We start from the raw sequence: 15,431 nt of genomic DNA, 5'->3' as shown, positions 1-15,431 counted from the left end.
TGAGTTGCGTACTAAATAATCTCTGCCGTTTTCTTGCGAGAATTTTGTTGAGAATTCTCGGCTGTTGCAAACGGGCTTTAGACCTATCTCGGTTGATAATATCTTAAGAAGCGAGTCTTGAAACTCAACCAATGAATGTCTTGAGTAAGGGTCTTGAGCTAGACTTGAGATTACAAAAGAAAAAGAGAAATTCGTATTTTTATTTTTGCTCGATTTTTTTTTTTCACCAATGTGGCTTGCAATAGAAGTTGAAAAAGACAGTACAGGGACTCTACCAAGATAGTGGCGACCATTCTGGTCTCATTTTTCATCGTTTTTGTAATAACATGGCGGATTTGATCAAGTGAAGTGACGTCATCCATCATCCAATCCGCATTCCGGATTACAGATCACAGCATTGAAATCTGTGCTTCTAAGCCGCCGTGTTCTTGTAAAATTTCCAATTGTCTCTAGTGTTAGAGTCACTGTAATTGACAATATACAGTCACTCTAACGAGACTGTGGCGACAAATGTGGTCTCATTTTCCATTGGTTACCTCCGTTCTTGCAATAACATGGTATACTTGGTCATGGTATACTTGGTGAACTGACCAATCCGTCATTAATACTAAACGGATTTGTTGTGTTTCGTTGTTCTCAAGTTGGATTAACGTTTCGCAGTTTTCGTTAGTGTTTGCTCATTTTTAATTGGTGAATGAAGATTGCTATGAGTATTTATGTCGTTATATTATATAAAAATGCAAAAATTAGAGCACTGCATTCCTGGTCCCTTGCAATGGGATATTATTTTCCTTTGAATGCTGAAATAATAAATGACCATACATTCTTGCATTTCTTATAGATAAGGCCAGGTTTTGCAGCAATCGAGGGCAATATTTAATTCTACCGAAAAAGGCTTTTAAATTAATTCTCTTAGGATCTTTTGAGGGAAAAACACTGGATTATTAATACGAAAAGACATATAATTGAAGGCCTATCGATTATTCTTTTTTTTAAGTACCTAGGTTGTTCCATTTGTTCATTGCATATTGTGTAAAGATAATATTGGGGAAAAAGAAATCCATTTTTTTTGATAGATGGTTTTATTGACCTATACCTCGGTGTGCATGCGTCGCATTGGGACAAACTTATACTCTTTGGAAAGAGGAATTCATGTACTAGCAAAACAAGTTTTTGTCATTGTTATGACCGAACGATTCAGTTGTCAATTAAACAGTCAAAGATGGAAGTGAACAAAGGAAAAATTCGTTATGTTTTACAATTTTGCTTTGATAAAAGGGAAAATGCAAGTCGGGCGGCTGCAAATGTAGATGCGGTTTATGGTGCCAATACTGTAACAGCCAATCACGCTTAATTTTGGTTTCATCGATTCCGTTCTGGTAATTTTGATGTGAAAGATGCACCACGCACTGGGAGGCCTAGTCAAGAATGTCGATAAAATCATGAAAATGATCGAAGCAGATCGGAATGAGAGCTGCCGTAGCATCACTCAGAAGCTAAGAATCGACCACAAAACAGTTTTGAACCATCTCCATAAGGCTGGATTCAAAAAGAAGCTTGAGCTTAAAAAACGAACGGAAAAAATTTGATAGACCGTGTTTCCATCTGCGATTTCTTGGCCAAACGGAACGTAATCGAGCCTTTTTTTAAGAGGCTGGTGACTTCTGATGAGAAATGGGTCACATACGATAATGTCAGGCGAAAACTTTCATGGTCGAAGAACGGTGAAGCCGTCCAAACGGTGGCCAAACAAGGATTGACGTCTCGGAAAGTTTTGCTGTACGTTTGGTCGTACTCATTCATAGACAAGACATAAATATTCATTCTTGAAGAGGCTTATCATTCAAATAAAGTAGAAAAAGATGTGTACCGGATACATAGAAATATAACGTCTAAACTTCCTGAATTGAAAAAATTATTGAGAAATAAAAGAACTTAGCTTAGTGAAATAAACAGATTGTATAGAGACGGTAAAATTCTAATATATTGAAGAATATTCAAATTCAGTTAGCAAGCATTTCATTAATTCCCAATTGAGAAACTCGGCAAAATCGCCTACAGGTCGACGATAGACCATAAATGATAAAACTTTGCTCTCTGCATGTTTAAAGGAAGCTCAAGACTTTAAAGATAATATAAGTATTTAGGATCAGCTTTAAAATTGCCTGTACCTAAAACTTTGCAAACTCTCTTTTTAATACACCATTTGAAGGCGTAATTTTAAAATCGGTTCTAGAATTTTTGAGAATTCAGATAGGAAACATGGATGAGTTGGATGCATACTGCATTTTAATTTTCGATGAAATTTCCATAAGCGGTGGTCTATCATATAATATTCGGCATCAGAAGATATCAGGATTCGAAGATTTAGGTTCCTTATTGGGAAGAAGTGGTGATGAACATATAAGCACAGATAACAGAATCATATAGGGTGACCAGACGTCCGTCATTGTGACGGACAGTCCGTCAATCGTTCAAGTCACTGGAAAACGTCCGTCAAAATGTCCGTCAAAATCTTCAATTTAATTCAGTTTTTTTCTCAAGAAAATTTGAGATGAATAATAAAAAAAGAAAGGGCAAATATACGGAAGATCTTTCAAAAGAATTTCCATTCCTCAAAAAAACAAAACTTGATTCTGAAGTCCAATGTACCTACGGAGTGTTTGGGTCAATGCAGCATTGCAGTGTTGCATTTAGAGAAAGAAGTGATATTGTACGACATGTTTCAAGTTACACACATAAAAAAATGGTTAATGCAGCAGCGTCTCCTCCCTGACCAAATATTTCAGACATTCAAAATGAAAAAGTTTTTCTAGCAACTCCTGTAGGCCTGAACTCATTCCACAGTGTAATGTACAACCGCTGTATAAAGATTATTATATTTTCGTTTTTGTGTTGTGATAAACTTGTATTATTGTTCTGTTTTCAATAAATTATTTTTTTTATCGCTATACGGAGTAGGAAATTGAGTAGCTGAATAATTGAAGACTCCTTTCATTACCAAAATATGGATTATACCCATGGTAGAAGAATACTTCATCGCACCATGGTGGTACCAAAATGATGGCATCACTGCTTTTGACGGTTACGATCACAAGGTAGCATACACGTCTATTGCGGTGCAGCATACGCCAAACGATGGCGCCACCGGCGACGCACTACTCTATTATCTCTATGTAACCGGCGTTTATAGCAGGCACGAACTACGTTGCTTCGAAGATTGACGTAGATAACTTCTATGGTTCATTAACCTCCACCCCCAAGAGCAGGCCGCTCCTCAAATAGCGTGAACTCACCCTTGCGCTTACCGCCAAAATACAAGTGAAATTGAAAATTTCCTAATTTGCAGAAAAGATTTTCTGTTTATAACTAGGAAACTTCTCTAATAGAATATTGTTTCGTAATTGCAAGTTTCGATATAGTTTTCACACAGTAACTGCTACATTTAAAGTGCAGCTTACTGTACAGGGTGGGCAAAATTCGTTGTCTACTGAAGGGATCTCGAGAACTATAGCAGCTAGAAGAAAACGGAGGACACATTCTCGAGTTATTTTTTCTTGACTAATCCAAAACTGAAAACAGATCCAGCCTAACGTTCATAGATTTTGAGTTATGAACGAAAATTGAGAAATTGTCATTTTCAATGAAGCTGAATAACTCTTTTATTTGAACTCGTATTCAAAAGCCGTTGTTACATTCTACAGGCACTTTTTTATGAGGAATTCAAATATGATATTGTGAAATTTTTTGATCCAGTCATTTTTGAGATACGACAGGGATTTCAGATTTTTCAAATGTAAACTATAGTTGAAAGTCCTTTCATTCTGCTGCAATTTTTTTGTTGATTTCAAAAATGTATCATAAGTCGCTATTCACATGAATATAACATAAGAAAGAAAATTCAATACTTTTTCCTGCTTTTCGATTCACTGTTGAATTTTTAGTAGGCTTGCGTAACCATAGCGACCGTTGAAAATGCATTATGGTTTGTGAACTCCACTTAATCCTATGTGAACTCAACCTTGTGTGATAGGAATCACAGACTGTCGAATAATTATTTCTTTTATATATCGAGATCGATATCCTTTAAAAGAGAGTAAAAGACTTTCGTCTGACTATTATATAAAGAAGAAAATTTATTCGAAATTATTTTTTCAATTCATGAAAGAAACTTAAAGAGTCAGTAATATAAATAAAATACTAAAGCTATCTATAATTATGATTTTTACAAAAGTAAGATGATGAAAAATAGGTACGTCTATCCACAGTAGTATTCGAATTGAGAACCATCGTAAGATAAGCATGCCAAAGATCGCGAGAACAAACGATGGCAAATTAATCATCGAAATATTTATTCAGCAATCCTTGATTTCAATCATAGAGGCTCAGGTTCACAAAATATAATGCATATTCGACGGTTGCTATGGTTACGTCAGGCTACTAAAAATTCAACAGTGAATCGAAAAGCAGGAAAAAGTAATGAATTTTTTTTTTATGTTATATTAATGTGAATAGCAACATATGATACATTTTTGAAATCAGCAAAAATATTGCAGCAGAATGGCAGAATTTTCAACTATAGTTTACATTTGAAAAATCGGAAATCCCTGTCGTATCTCGAAAATGACTGGATGAAAAAATTTAATGATATCATATTCGAATTCTTCATAAAAAAGTGCCTGTAGAATGTAACAACGGATTTCGAATAAGAGTTCAAATAAAAGAGTTATTCAGCTTTATTGAAAATGACAATTTCTCAATTTTCGTTCATAACTCAAAATCTATGAACGTTAGGCTGGATCTGTTTTCAGTTTTGGATTAGTCAAGAAAAAAGAGCTCGAGAATGTGTCGTCCGTTTTCTTCTAGCTGCTATAGTTCTCGAGATCCCCTCAGTAGACAACAAATTTTGCCCACCCTGTACAGTTTGAGCACAGTGTCTATTGTATATAAAATACAGCTAGCTGTACAGTTTTTGCACAGCGACCACTGCATTTAAAGTAAAACTTGCTGTACAGTTTTAGCACGTAACTGCTGCATTTGAATTGCAGCTTGCTGTACAGTGGATTGCAATGCCATCGCTGTTTTTGAAGTGCAGCTGTGGCTGTATGTCGAATGCAGTTTGTACTGTACAGTAACTGCAAAGTCCACCGGGACATATACGGTCCTTTTTGGTGCAGTTATTGCATTAGCGTAACTGCAGTCAATTGAAGCAACGAAGTACAGTTTTTGTACAGTGACTGCATTTCAGTGTTTGCTGGGTGGAAGCATATACCAGGGTGAGTCTTTGACTCGTACAAATATTTTACAGTAGATTCTTGAGGTCAAAGGAAACACTTTTTTCATTTACCATTTTTTCCCGAATCGGCTCGGTTTAAAAGGTTGTTGAACAACATAAAAAAATATTATTTTCAGTTCGCACAAACGATTTTATCGAATGAGATGAATTTGGGAATATAGTTTTCGAGTAATTTGGCGTTCATGAATGAAATATATCTGTGAAATTCGAAAAATTGGGTACTCTGGCCACTTTTAAAATCTATATATCTTTTTATCAGGGCAAAATCGAAAAAAATGATAGATACATGAAAAAATTTTACTGTCAAATATTTTTACGATTCAAAGACTCTCCCTGTATATAAATGTATGCACATTCACCAGGTCCGTCCGTCATTGAACTGGGGATAATCTGGTCAACCTAGATTTTTCCTCCTCTTGAAATCATGCCTCATCCTTTGAAAACATGCCACCGTCGATAACGTGTTTAGAAGTCTAGAGAGGGGTGCAAATTGCGAGAATTTCTGTTTACCAAAATTTCTGTTCCCGAAAATTGATCACGTCATCTGCAGTTTTTGATTTATATAATCTGACTAACTTCTACCCAGTTTGAGTACGAGTCTATAAGGAGTGTGATGGGCTTTTTTCTCTCACCCTGGACGTTCAGTGAAACCCCACGTCTCTCACAGAATCTCCAAAGAATTAGAGAGCCGGGGACTTAAATGATCAGTGGAGAAGGGTAGCAGTGAAAACTAGGGTGGTAACGTCTTCTTGATCTCTGCCTTCTGACGGTTTTTAATCGTTCATAAAGAGTACCTACCTCTTCTGATATAAATCTAGCTCTAACTGATTTAGGGAACAAACTCTCACTGGCAAAAATAACTGGCAACAAAATAAACAAATGTACAATGTACAAGTAGTAACAAATGTTGATATCAACCGGCGGCCTGGCCGGTGTGGGGCGGCTGATGAAATACGGTCTCTCCAGGAAAATACGGTTAAAATAGACGGTAAATACGGTTAAATGTTGTGGGGGCACTCCAGGAAAGAACGGTTGAAATAGACGGTGAACACGGTTAAATTTGGTACGGTCACTCCAGGGAAGTACGGTTGAAATAGACGGTAAATACGGTTAAATTTGATACGGTCACTCCAGGAAAGTACGGTTGAAATAGACGGTAAATACGGTTAAATTTTGGAATCCTGGTAAGTCACTCACTCTGTCGGCGGCTGTACCCAGTCCCATCCCTGTAATTGCAGTGCACTCTCTTTCTCTCTGTGACCCTCGAAATGGCTGCCAGTCAGACAGCAGGTCGGAAAAAGCTATCAACCTGTAACTTGATCGGTCGGAAGTCGGCGATATATTAACAAAATGAGCACCAAAATACGGTAGGAACCCCAAGTCCTCCTGGGACCCAACGGCGGTCGAACGGTCGCGGAAGCCGGCACTCTACACAGCCTACAATAACTAGATCAAGTTTGAACGTTAGGTAGGTACCTAACAAGACATGAAAATGAAAAGAAGAACTTGATGAGTTTTTCGACATTCAATAATTTTTTATGTAGATGTTAGTTCTTTTTTGTAGAAATGAATATTGAGTTGTATTTTCTACCTGATTTGCTACTGTTAACTTGTTCAATTTTTGGTTGATTTTAATTCATTAGTTATATTTGATCTAACTTATTTTTTATCGATAAAATTTATCTATGTTTTGAAAAAACCGAATTATCATTGAAAAATTATTTTGAAAAAAATTGAAAAAGTAGAGGATGGGCCCCGCGAGCGTAGTGCTCCGGAAATCATCCCTTCTATATAAATTTGAATCAAAAATTATAAGTATGACAACCCGAAACATGAAGAAAAGATTCAGCGAACACCTGAAGAATAGACCCCATCCAGCTCTTAGAGAGCACCTTCCAGAACTTAATCATACAACAAACTTTGATAACCATGAACTTTTACATAACGAAAATATAATCACTTTAAAATTACCTTCTTGAACAATACGAAATAATTAAGAGAATTAAGATTGCCTTTTAAATAACACACTTGATTTCAATACATCCAAAAAAAATTTCAGGCTCATAACCCCCTTTCATTTAGCTCGATGTTTGAATCTTCCCGCCGGACTTTTTGACGTTTTATCTCCTTTTGACCTTTATCTACTTCCGTTTCCTGTATTCGCTCGCCTCGTCGGATTGAACCCACACTGCTTAATCTTAATATTCATAGTCATTATAATTGAGCATATAAAGGAATTTTAATTTTGATACTATAGTTTATTCATGATTAGAATGTTGAACCTTTTCGAGCTTACTTCCAAAGATATTATAATATCTTTATTATTATTATTTAATATCTTTGCTTACTCCGATTGACGGTATGTTTCACATTCCTGCCTTTCTGCAGATAATCTCATAACCTCAATTTGTCATGTTACAAGGAATGAAAGAATATTATTTTTGCAATGTTGTTAATTGTTTTCATTTCAACTGGCCTGATGATGGTTGTATAAACTGAAATCGATCGCCTACAGAATAAACATTTATTAAATAGAACATAGTGTGTTTCTCATTCACGTACCCTATATATTTATTATATTGTCGGTACGTCCATGTACAGCTAGGTTCTACAAGGATCTGTCCCTTCATGGGGCATGGAAGGAATTGAAGGATGTTTGAAAATGTGAAATGAAACAACCAATGAAATATAATAACAATTTATACAGCAAAAAATCAATCAGGTAACAAACTACCTCCAGTGAGATTCTCAATCTCCATAACCGCATCAAATATCGTGATGGTTTTGTAGATCCGAGAGGAAGGTCATCAAATTGATTCTAGCAACTATAAAGCTGATATTTCTGGTTTCCTCTTAAAATAATCTTCGATACGATTAGCTGCGTATCTGAAAAAGAGCAGAATATGGATTTTCATTATTATTATTATAATTATCCTGATTCTTCCAATTGCCAAGGTGAGGTGAGGTACCAAAAATGAAATAATGGTTTTGAGAAAAAAATATGGGGAATCACAAAATTAAACGAAACATTTGTTCGAAATTATGGTTAATAAGTAAACATATCGTAAGTATCCTAAAGGAATGGTACAAGTCCGAAATATTTTTTTTCTACAACCCTTTTCCCACAAAGAGTCACTTTCTCGCACTCATAAATATTACAGAGCAGTGTTTTTCAACCTGTCAGTTGGGATCCTATAGGTGGCCGCGAAGCTTCTGTAGAGGAGTCGCGAGACGTCAAGAAAATCACCCCACTTAAAAAAGTAATAAACTTAAAAATTTAAAAAAGACGGATTCGATGTGATAATTGATTTATTTTCCAAATTTGAGTGATTTCTTGCTTAGTCTTTGTGCTACTGATAAAAATATCAATTCGCACGACTAAGGTGATATAAAAAAAGCAAATGTTGGAGGGGTCGCGAAATATTTTTTCTTACTATGGGGGTCGTGTCATGAAAAAGGTTGAAAAACACTGTTATAGATTATATTCGCAGAAGACTATGTGCCGCTCGCACTCTGACTTGTAATAACTCTCTTCTAGGATGTGTGCGATATGTTGGAAACACTTACCCTATAAAATCAAAATCGATGTGAGAATGGGCTGCTTGGATTAGGGACCACGAATACCAGAAAAGATGTGCTGCCAAAACAAACTTGTTGACTTGTATGTATAAAGTTTCAACATCCCTATCGCTCACAGCCGTTACACCCTTATATTCCAATAGATAAGTCTTAAGCCAGTCCATTTGAAGATCTTTCTGCGGAAATCTACTGTAATCTATTTCGCTCACACCTTAAATGAATATTTTATATGAAAGGGTAGTGTTATGACAATAGGCATTTTCACTATTTTTCCAGATTAATATGTGATGTGGGTCAAAATATACTACTTTGCAAAAATGTATTATATGCATAGTGTTAGATGACTGTCGGGAAGGAGAGGATTCGAGGGATGCAGAAACATAGGATAACCCGAGGAAAAATTGTACTGGGTCATACTTTTTTAAGGTAATAAAACCCAGTCAACCAGTAATGTAACAGTAAAAGTCGCAGGGAATATCAAAAATATGGCATTGAAGAATTTTTTGGAGAATCATCAATTATCATTTATTTATTTCAAATTTGGGATATAAACAGAAGAGATTCCATATAAAATATCCACAATTTCACTTATTATTGATTAGTATTAAGGAGATCAAATTCTAATATCACAATTATTATCTTCTTACGTATATTCTTCGGCTGGAAAACTCGGAATATTGGCTGCGACAGATGACATTGTTGACGACGCAGAAATTTTGTCTCAGTTGACGTTTTCGTCGAGTTCATCTGTCACCGCCACTAGTAGTTGTCAGAGGTGGACTCTACTATTTCGAATATTAGTCGACAAAGTATAAAATATACAAAATATGTTAAAAGACACACAAACAAACAGTACGATCTTAATAACGAACTTCTGGAAAACACTTTAAAGCTGGTATCACTGTAGCCGAATTTTCGTCTTCAATTGTTTATTAAACTGTTGTAAATGATACTCAGATGTTCTACATCTTCTCAGTGATTTACGGGGTGTTGTTGCGCCTAATCTGAATCATCTCGCTCATGTTTCTTCTGTGTCCGTTTTTCTCTCTATCTAGGATCTCCACATCTTCGAAGTTGAATTTGTGGCCGGTGGTCATTTGGTGAAGTGTGAGTGCTGTTTTGTTGTAGTTGGCTAGGTTCTCACAGTATTTCTTATGTTGCTTTATCCTCTCTGTTAGGTTAGGTAGTGCTTTGTTTGGCCATGTTGTTGGTCGACCAACCAAACCTGCCACCGCTATCAAAGCGGTCTATTGTAGCACACAGACAAGCTCTGAGAGCTAAACCTTTCCCTCTAGTCCCATCATACTCAGAAAGGAGATGATGTCAGAGGGAGAGTGATTCTTGAGTTCCTCTAGACTTCGGCTCCTGAGCCCTATGATTGCGTAACTACTTACGTAAAGGTATGTGATTTCGTCTTCATTAATTTTTTGAAGTATTGGGAAATCGTACGCCACTTTTTCTTTAGCGCAGTTTTCACCTCTACGGTTCTTGACGGAACCGTATCTCGAACCCTCCATTTGAGCTCGTCTCATGAAGGTTCAGTAAGATTCAATTCTTGACTAAGTGCTGACCACGCCATTGTCCCAATTTCCACCTCTTGAAGGAACCGGCGAGTAACACTTGCGAGCGTTATCAGGCATCAAAGCAAAGTTTTTCGCGATATACCCTGTGCAAAGCACAAAATAATCAAGAAGAATGTCCTCAACGTATTTTTAGCTGCCAGACCTGATTTCCGAGCTTCACCAGATACGAAAACAAGCTGATGACACTATTTATGTTTCAGCAAAACAGCGGAAACCATTCCCTTGGACACCCGTACACTCGGTCTTCTGTCGTTTGCCATGGAGACACATTCAGCTGTCCTCAGTGAAGAGGATGGAGCTCCATTGCTCAATGGCTCTTTGGAGGTGTTTACCAGCAAATTGGAGCCGGGCTCGACGGTGTGCTGCGGTCAGTTTCGGGCCTCTGTCTGGCTTTTTTGGAGTCAAGTTAGCTTTCTGAAGAAATCTGAAGGATGGTCTAATTGTCCACTTACTGACACTACACTACTCGAACTCTTCAGAGCTTGTATTGCTTATCAACGCCCATGAGATGACGATTTCTTAACCATTTCATCCCTTTCAGATATGCTCCGGTACCCATTTATTTAAGGTCTCCGAGTGAAACCACCAGTTTCTTGAAATCTTCGATATACACTATATTAGTGAGGTTAGACATCACTCAATAGGCAGTAGATTCATTTTAAAATGGTGCTCATTAAATTACGAAAATGAATGAGAAATAAGAAATATTAGTCACGTTTCCTAGGAGATAAATTCCCCCAACTCATGCAACCATCCAGCAATTTGTGCCACGCTCATGTTTGACCATATTTGTTTGAATAATTTCGTCGTAATTTATGTAAAAAGTGCTGTATTTTAAAATGAAATACCAGGCTTTTGAATGAAAAAGTTTTATGAAAATCGTAAGAGTCGTTTGCCGAAAAATCAACCATTTAAGCTTTTTATGTGTGCGGCCCCAATCGCCTCAATTACACGCGACTGTATTTTATCAATGATTTATTCTCAAGAAGAAGTTAAGTTTACCTGCAAATTCCGTGAAATGATTGGCTATGTCGAAAGGTTGGTAGTTGTAGCTGGCATACTCGTAATCGATGAAAAAAACCTTGTTTTTGGCCTCGTTGTAAATGATGTTACCCAGTAAAAGATCGTTATGAGCAAACACGATATCCATATCGAAATCTCTAACCCCTTCCCTGAATTCTCTTATCTCTTTCAATAACTGCTCCTTGGGGAAATTCTGCTTTTCGTAACTGAAAATAATTGAAAACAAAATAAGCATGACTAATCAAATCGGTAGCAGTCGCGAATCGAATCGAAAAATCGCAACCCAAGAACCCTGAAATATAATTTTTCAATAATTTCAGCTTTTGGAAAAGGGTTGTCTCCAGGAGGTAGGCGGTTGCCTAGGGCGCCGCATCGCTAGCACCGCAATAGCCCTTCCTCTTTCCTCTCATTTACTTATGTTCCGAAGTCGTAATGATGATACTGTGGCTTTTATTCGTTGATGTTCATACGATGCAACAAATTTCCACTGCCATGCATTTATTCAAATAATAAGTTGTGATGCGAAACATAAAATTTCTACTAAGCGGCCCTTTTTTTATTTCGTGAAAAAATTTGATGACATGCATTTTATTTCAAGATAACGAGGAAATTTTTCCTTTTGTTTGCACGCCAAATTCATATCGATTTTTGCGAGTTATATATTATGTAATGAACGTGTATTTTTCTCACGAAAATGCACCTTCATTTTAGAATAATCTTTTAGTTTCATTTTAAGTAATTTTATTTTGAATTAATTTTGGAGAGAAAGATTTTCAGTTTCCAATTCAAGATTCCGGCATCGTTCGGAATTGTAAACATTCCGCACCGTTTTTATTCCGTTTTCAGTTCTGAACCGTGTTTTTTGTTCGCTAGCACAAATATGTCGAAATTAAGATGTCTTCATCGACGCAAATTTAACAGAATTTCGACAGTCGGGGCACATCTGATTTTCGCACCCCCCCTGTGGGTATAAAATAAGATGCCCCCTGCAGGTCACTTCACTTACGATTAATTCACTTGCTGTTGACTCACTTACGAACCCGAATTAACGCTCCGTGTGACGACGAATTATTGTTCTTAGAAGATTTTTTTCGTTGAGTTTTTTTTTGCACAATTCAGAATACAAATTTATTTTTTTTTACTTCACTTCTGTTTGTCACCAAACAAAATTTACGAAGTGCAAGTGGCCAAACCGAAACCATAGGTAAGACGACACTCCGTCCTTTTTTTATATCATTGGACCTTCAGCCTCCCTTTCCATCCCTTACTCCCCAGTTTAAGTTCCACTCATACTGCTGAAGCACCCCGCTGGCGTGGATACTCAGGGGGTGCAGAAAGCACTTTGGAGTGGCGAAAAACTTCCTCCATCCCTTACTACCCCGGTTTAAGTTCCACTCCTACTGCTGAAGCATCCCGCTGGCGTGGATACTCAGGGGGGGGCAGAACGCACTTTGGAGTGGCGAAAAACTTCCTCCATCCCTTACTACCCCGGTTTAGATTCCACTCCTACTGCTGAAGCACCCCGCTGGCGTGTATACTCAGGGGGTGCAGAACGCACTTTGGAGTGGCTAACCCTCTTTCCTCCCTCGTTTGTCCGACGTTCACCGCTGCTATTATGGATGAACCCCGCTGGCGTGAATACTCAGGGGGTGAAGAACGCACCTAGGGGTGAGCTGTCGTGAATCAGTGCCGTCCTATTTCATCCCCTAACCTGGCTGAGGTCCGATACCTGTCTTAGGTTCTGGCTGGTGAACACGTCGGTAAACCCCGTATCAGGTTTGAGATGGGATCCTGTTTCATTCCGTCCGTGATTCACTGATCTCGAGTCTTCCCAGGTGACCATATCTCATAGCAGTTATGAAGCAGAAATGTATCCCGCGCTCCTTGTTTTATAACAGATATATCTCACTAAGAGTACAAATACAGAACGCTTATGTAGCAGCTATGCTCCTATGTCCGCCTCAAACAAGGAACACATCTCCTTTCTGAAAGGAGCATAAATAGTTCAAACATGGATCATGCAAATATTTGTTTCATGGGAGATCTATATATATTACCTTCATATGCTATGTTTTTTATGTTTCATTTATTATTGAAAACGCTTTCAACAAAAAGATGAAAAATCATGGAAATTAATAAAAACTATTGCAATAATATTGAACTCGAATTTTGATTTTTCAAATAGTTTATCAATCATTTTTGAAAATAAATTTCAAAAACATCTCGCATCAGTTCGGTGAGGTATGTGAACGAATGAACTCATGTTCAAAAACAATATATTTTCATAAATTTCAGATTACAAAAATTAGAGCACACGTTAATAGAACTAGAAAGAATAAATTACATCATGCAAACTGCTGGGTTCATGATTGTTGTTCTCCAAGATTGATTAGGACATGTCTTTCTGGTCTTTGCACTTTGCTGCATTCCATAAAAAGAATGATCAACAGTTCATTAATCTTGGGTCAAAAAGTTTTTAGAAGAATTGTGTCCATGCGTTGTGAGAATGAAAAGAATACTATATGCATATTTCATATCTTTCTGAAGAAAAGTTTTGATATATTATAGGTATATGATTCATTCATTTATTTCTACATATGAGGAACATGCAACACGTGAGGAAATAACCTATCGAAATTTACACCAAACAGGACATTATTTATTCAAATATGGTTTTTATATGCTGGATATAACAAAAACATAGTCTATTATGTTTTATAGGACTGCTATGAAATATGAGAAGTGATTTATTGACCTACAGTTCGATATCCATCTCACTTTCTTTTCAGTAATTCTCCATTTCACTGGAAAATCACTATGGCACACAAATAACTTATCAAATGTACAATATCTGCTCTTCACTTTCAGTAATCCACTATTCAACTGACAAAACGTCTAAATGATAATAAAAATACATATCGAAACGACAGCAGTATCAATAGCATTTCTCACAATACTCCATATTTGTTTACGTTTTACAGCGCCCTCGACGGTAGTTAAAACGCTTATGGTGTCATGCTCTGTTTATGATCTCAAAATGATACATGGCAAATAAAGAACAATGTTACAAATATGTTACGTGGATATCATGGAGCGGGAACATAAAATTTACAAAATGCGGATGTAATTTGGATACGGCACAGGTACATCCCAATTATCGTATCAGACACGTAATGGTTACAGAAAAATAACACATAACAAAGTTCCCCATTTGATCTCCCAAGAAAACATAACAGATATGTTACTGGTCACCTGGGTTTCACTGTACGAATTTTATAATAGTGCCATTTGAGTTTCCTTGTACAAGTCGACAAATATAGTTTTTGTGTACGTTGATTTTGACTCTCACTGGTTGTCGCTAACACTCCAGACACAGAGGAACCTTGTCTTCGGCTCGTAGCTACCAGGGTAGGTTTGCTATTTTCCCTTAAAGAATAGCTGGCGCTAGAGTACCCCGAGAAAAAGGCGTTACAATTATTTCACAGAAATTTCAGAAAAAAGTGTTGAAAGCCTCTTAACCACATTTAATTTCGATATAAACGAGTTTTAAGTTTTGGACAAATGTTGTTTCCTTTCCTTAAATGAACTTTTTTTTCAGCTTACGAAAATTGAATCAGTATCAGATTTGATAATCAATTGTTCCCGTTAATAAGTCAGAAAATTCTTGAGAAGTCAAAAAACCTTATTGTTTCAGTAACTATCCATCTTTGACACATGGTTCACTGGTTTTAATTTTTGCAAATTATCTCTAATACGTATATCTCCTGTGAAGGATTAAATGTAATTACATCTTGTTTTTTCGTATCACTTGTTGTATGCCTTATCGAAATTTCATATTTCGCATTGCAACTACTATTTTGTGATTTTTATGATCATGTACAATTATATTCCACAATGAAATATCAATTACTACAGTTGCAAATAGCCAACCTACTCAATACAAGTTGTCC

General features: G+C 36.8%; 1 protein-coding gene across 2 annotated transcripts in view; it reads right to left on the bottom strand.

Annotated features, from left to right (window-relative positions):
- Nucleotides 1–7,978: 7,978 nt before the first annotated feature.
- Nucleotides 7,979–15,431, bottom strand: part of LOC123319128 (ethanolamine kinase 1) — a 29,698-nt gene continuing 22,245 nt past the window's right edge. For both annotated transcript variants that reach the window (XM_044905980.1, XM_044905979.1), the window contains 3 exons: nucleotides 11,461–11,687; nucleotides 8,864–9,086; nucleotides 7,979–8,182 (listed from right to left, as the gene is read on the bottom strand). In XM_044905980.1, coding sequence (XP_044761915.1) covers nucleotides 8,122–8,182; nucleotides 8,864–9,086; nucleotides 11,461–11,687 — 511 coding nt within the window. In that variant the 3' untranslated portion in view covers nucleotides 7,979–8,121. The remainder of the gene's footprint in view (nucleotides 8,183–8,863; nucleotides 9,087–11,460; nucleotides 11,688–15,431) is intronic.

Source organism: Coccinella septempunctata, chromosome 8 (genome assembly GCF_907165205.1).
Source record: "Coccinella septempunctata chromosome 8, icCocSept1.1, whole genome shotgun sequence".
NCBI lineage: Eukaryota > Metazoa > Arthropoda > Insecta > Coleoptera > Coccinellidae > Coccinella > Coccinella septempunctata.
The sequence above is the reverse complement of the archived record's forward strand: the minus strand, read 5'-3'. Positions and strand labels throughout refer to the sequence as shown.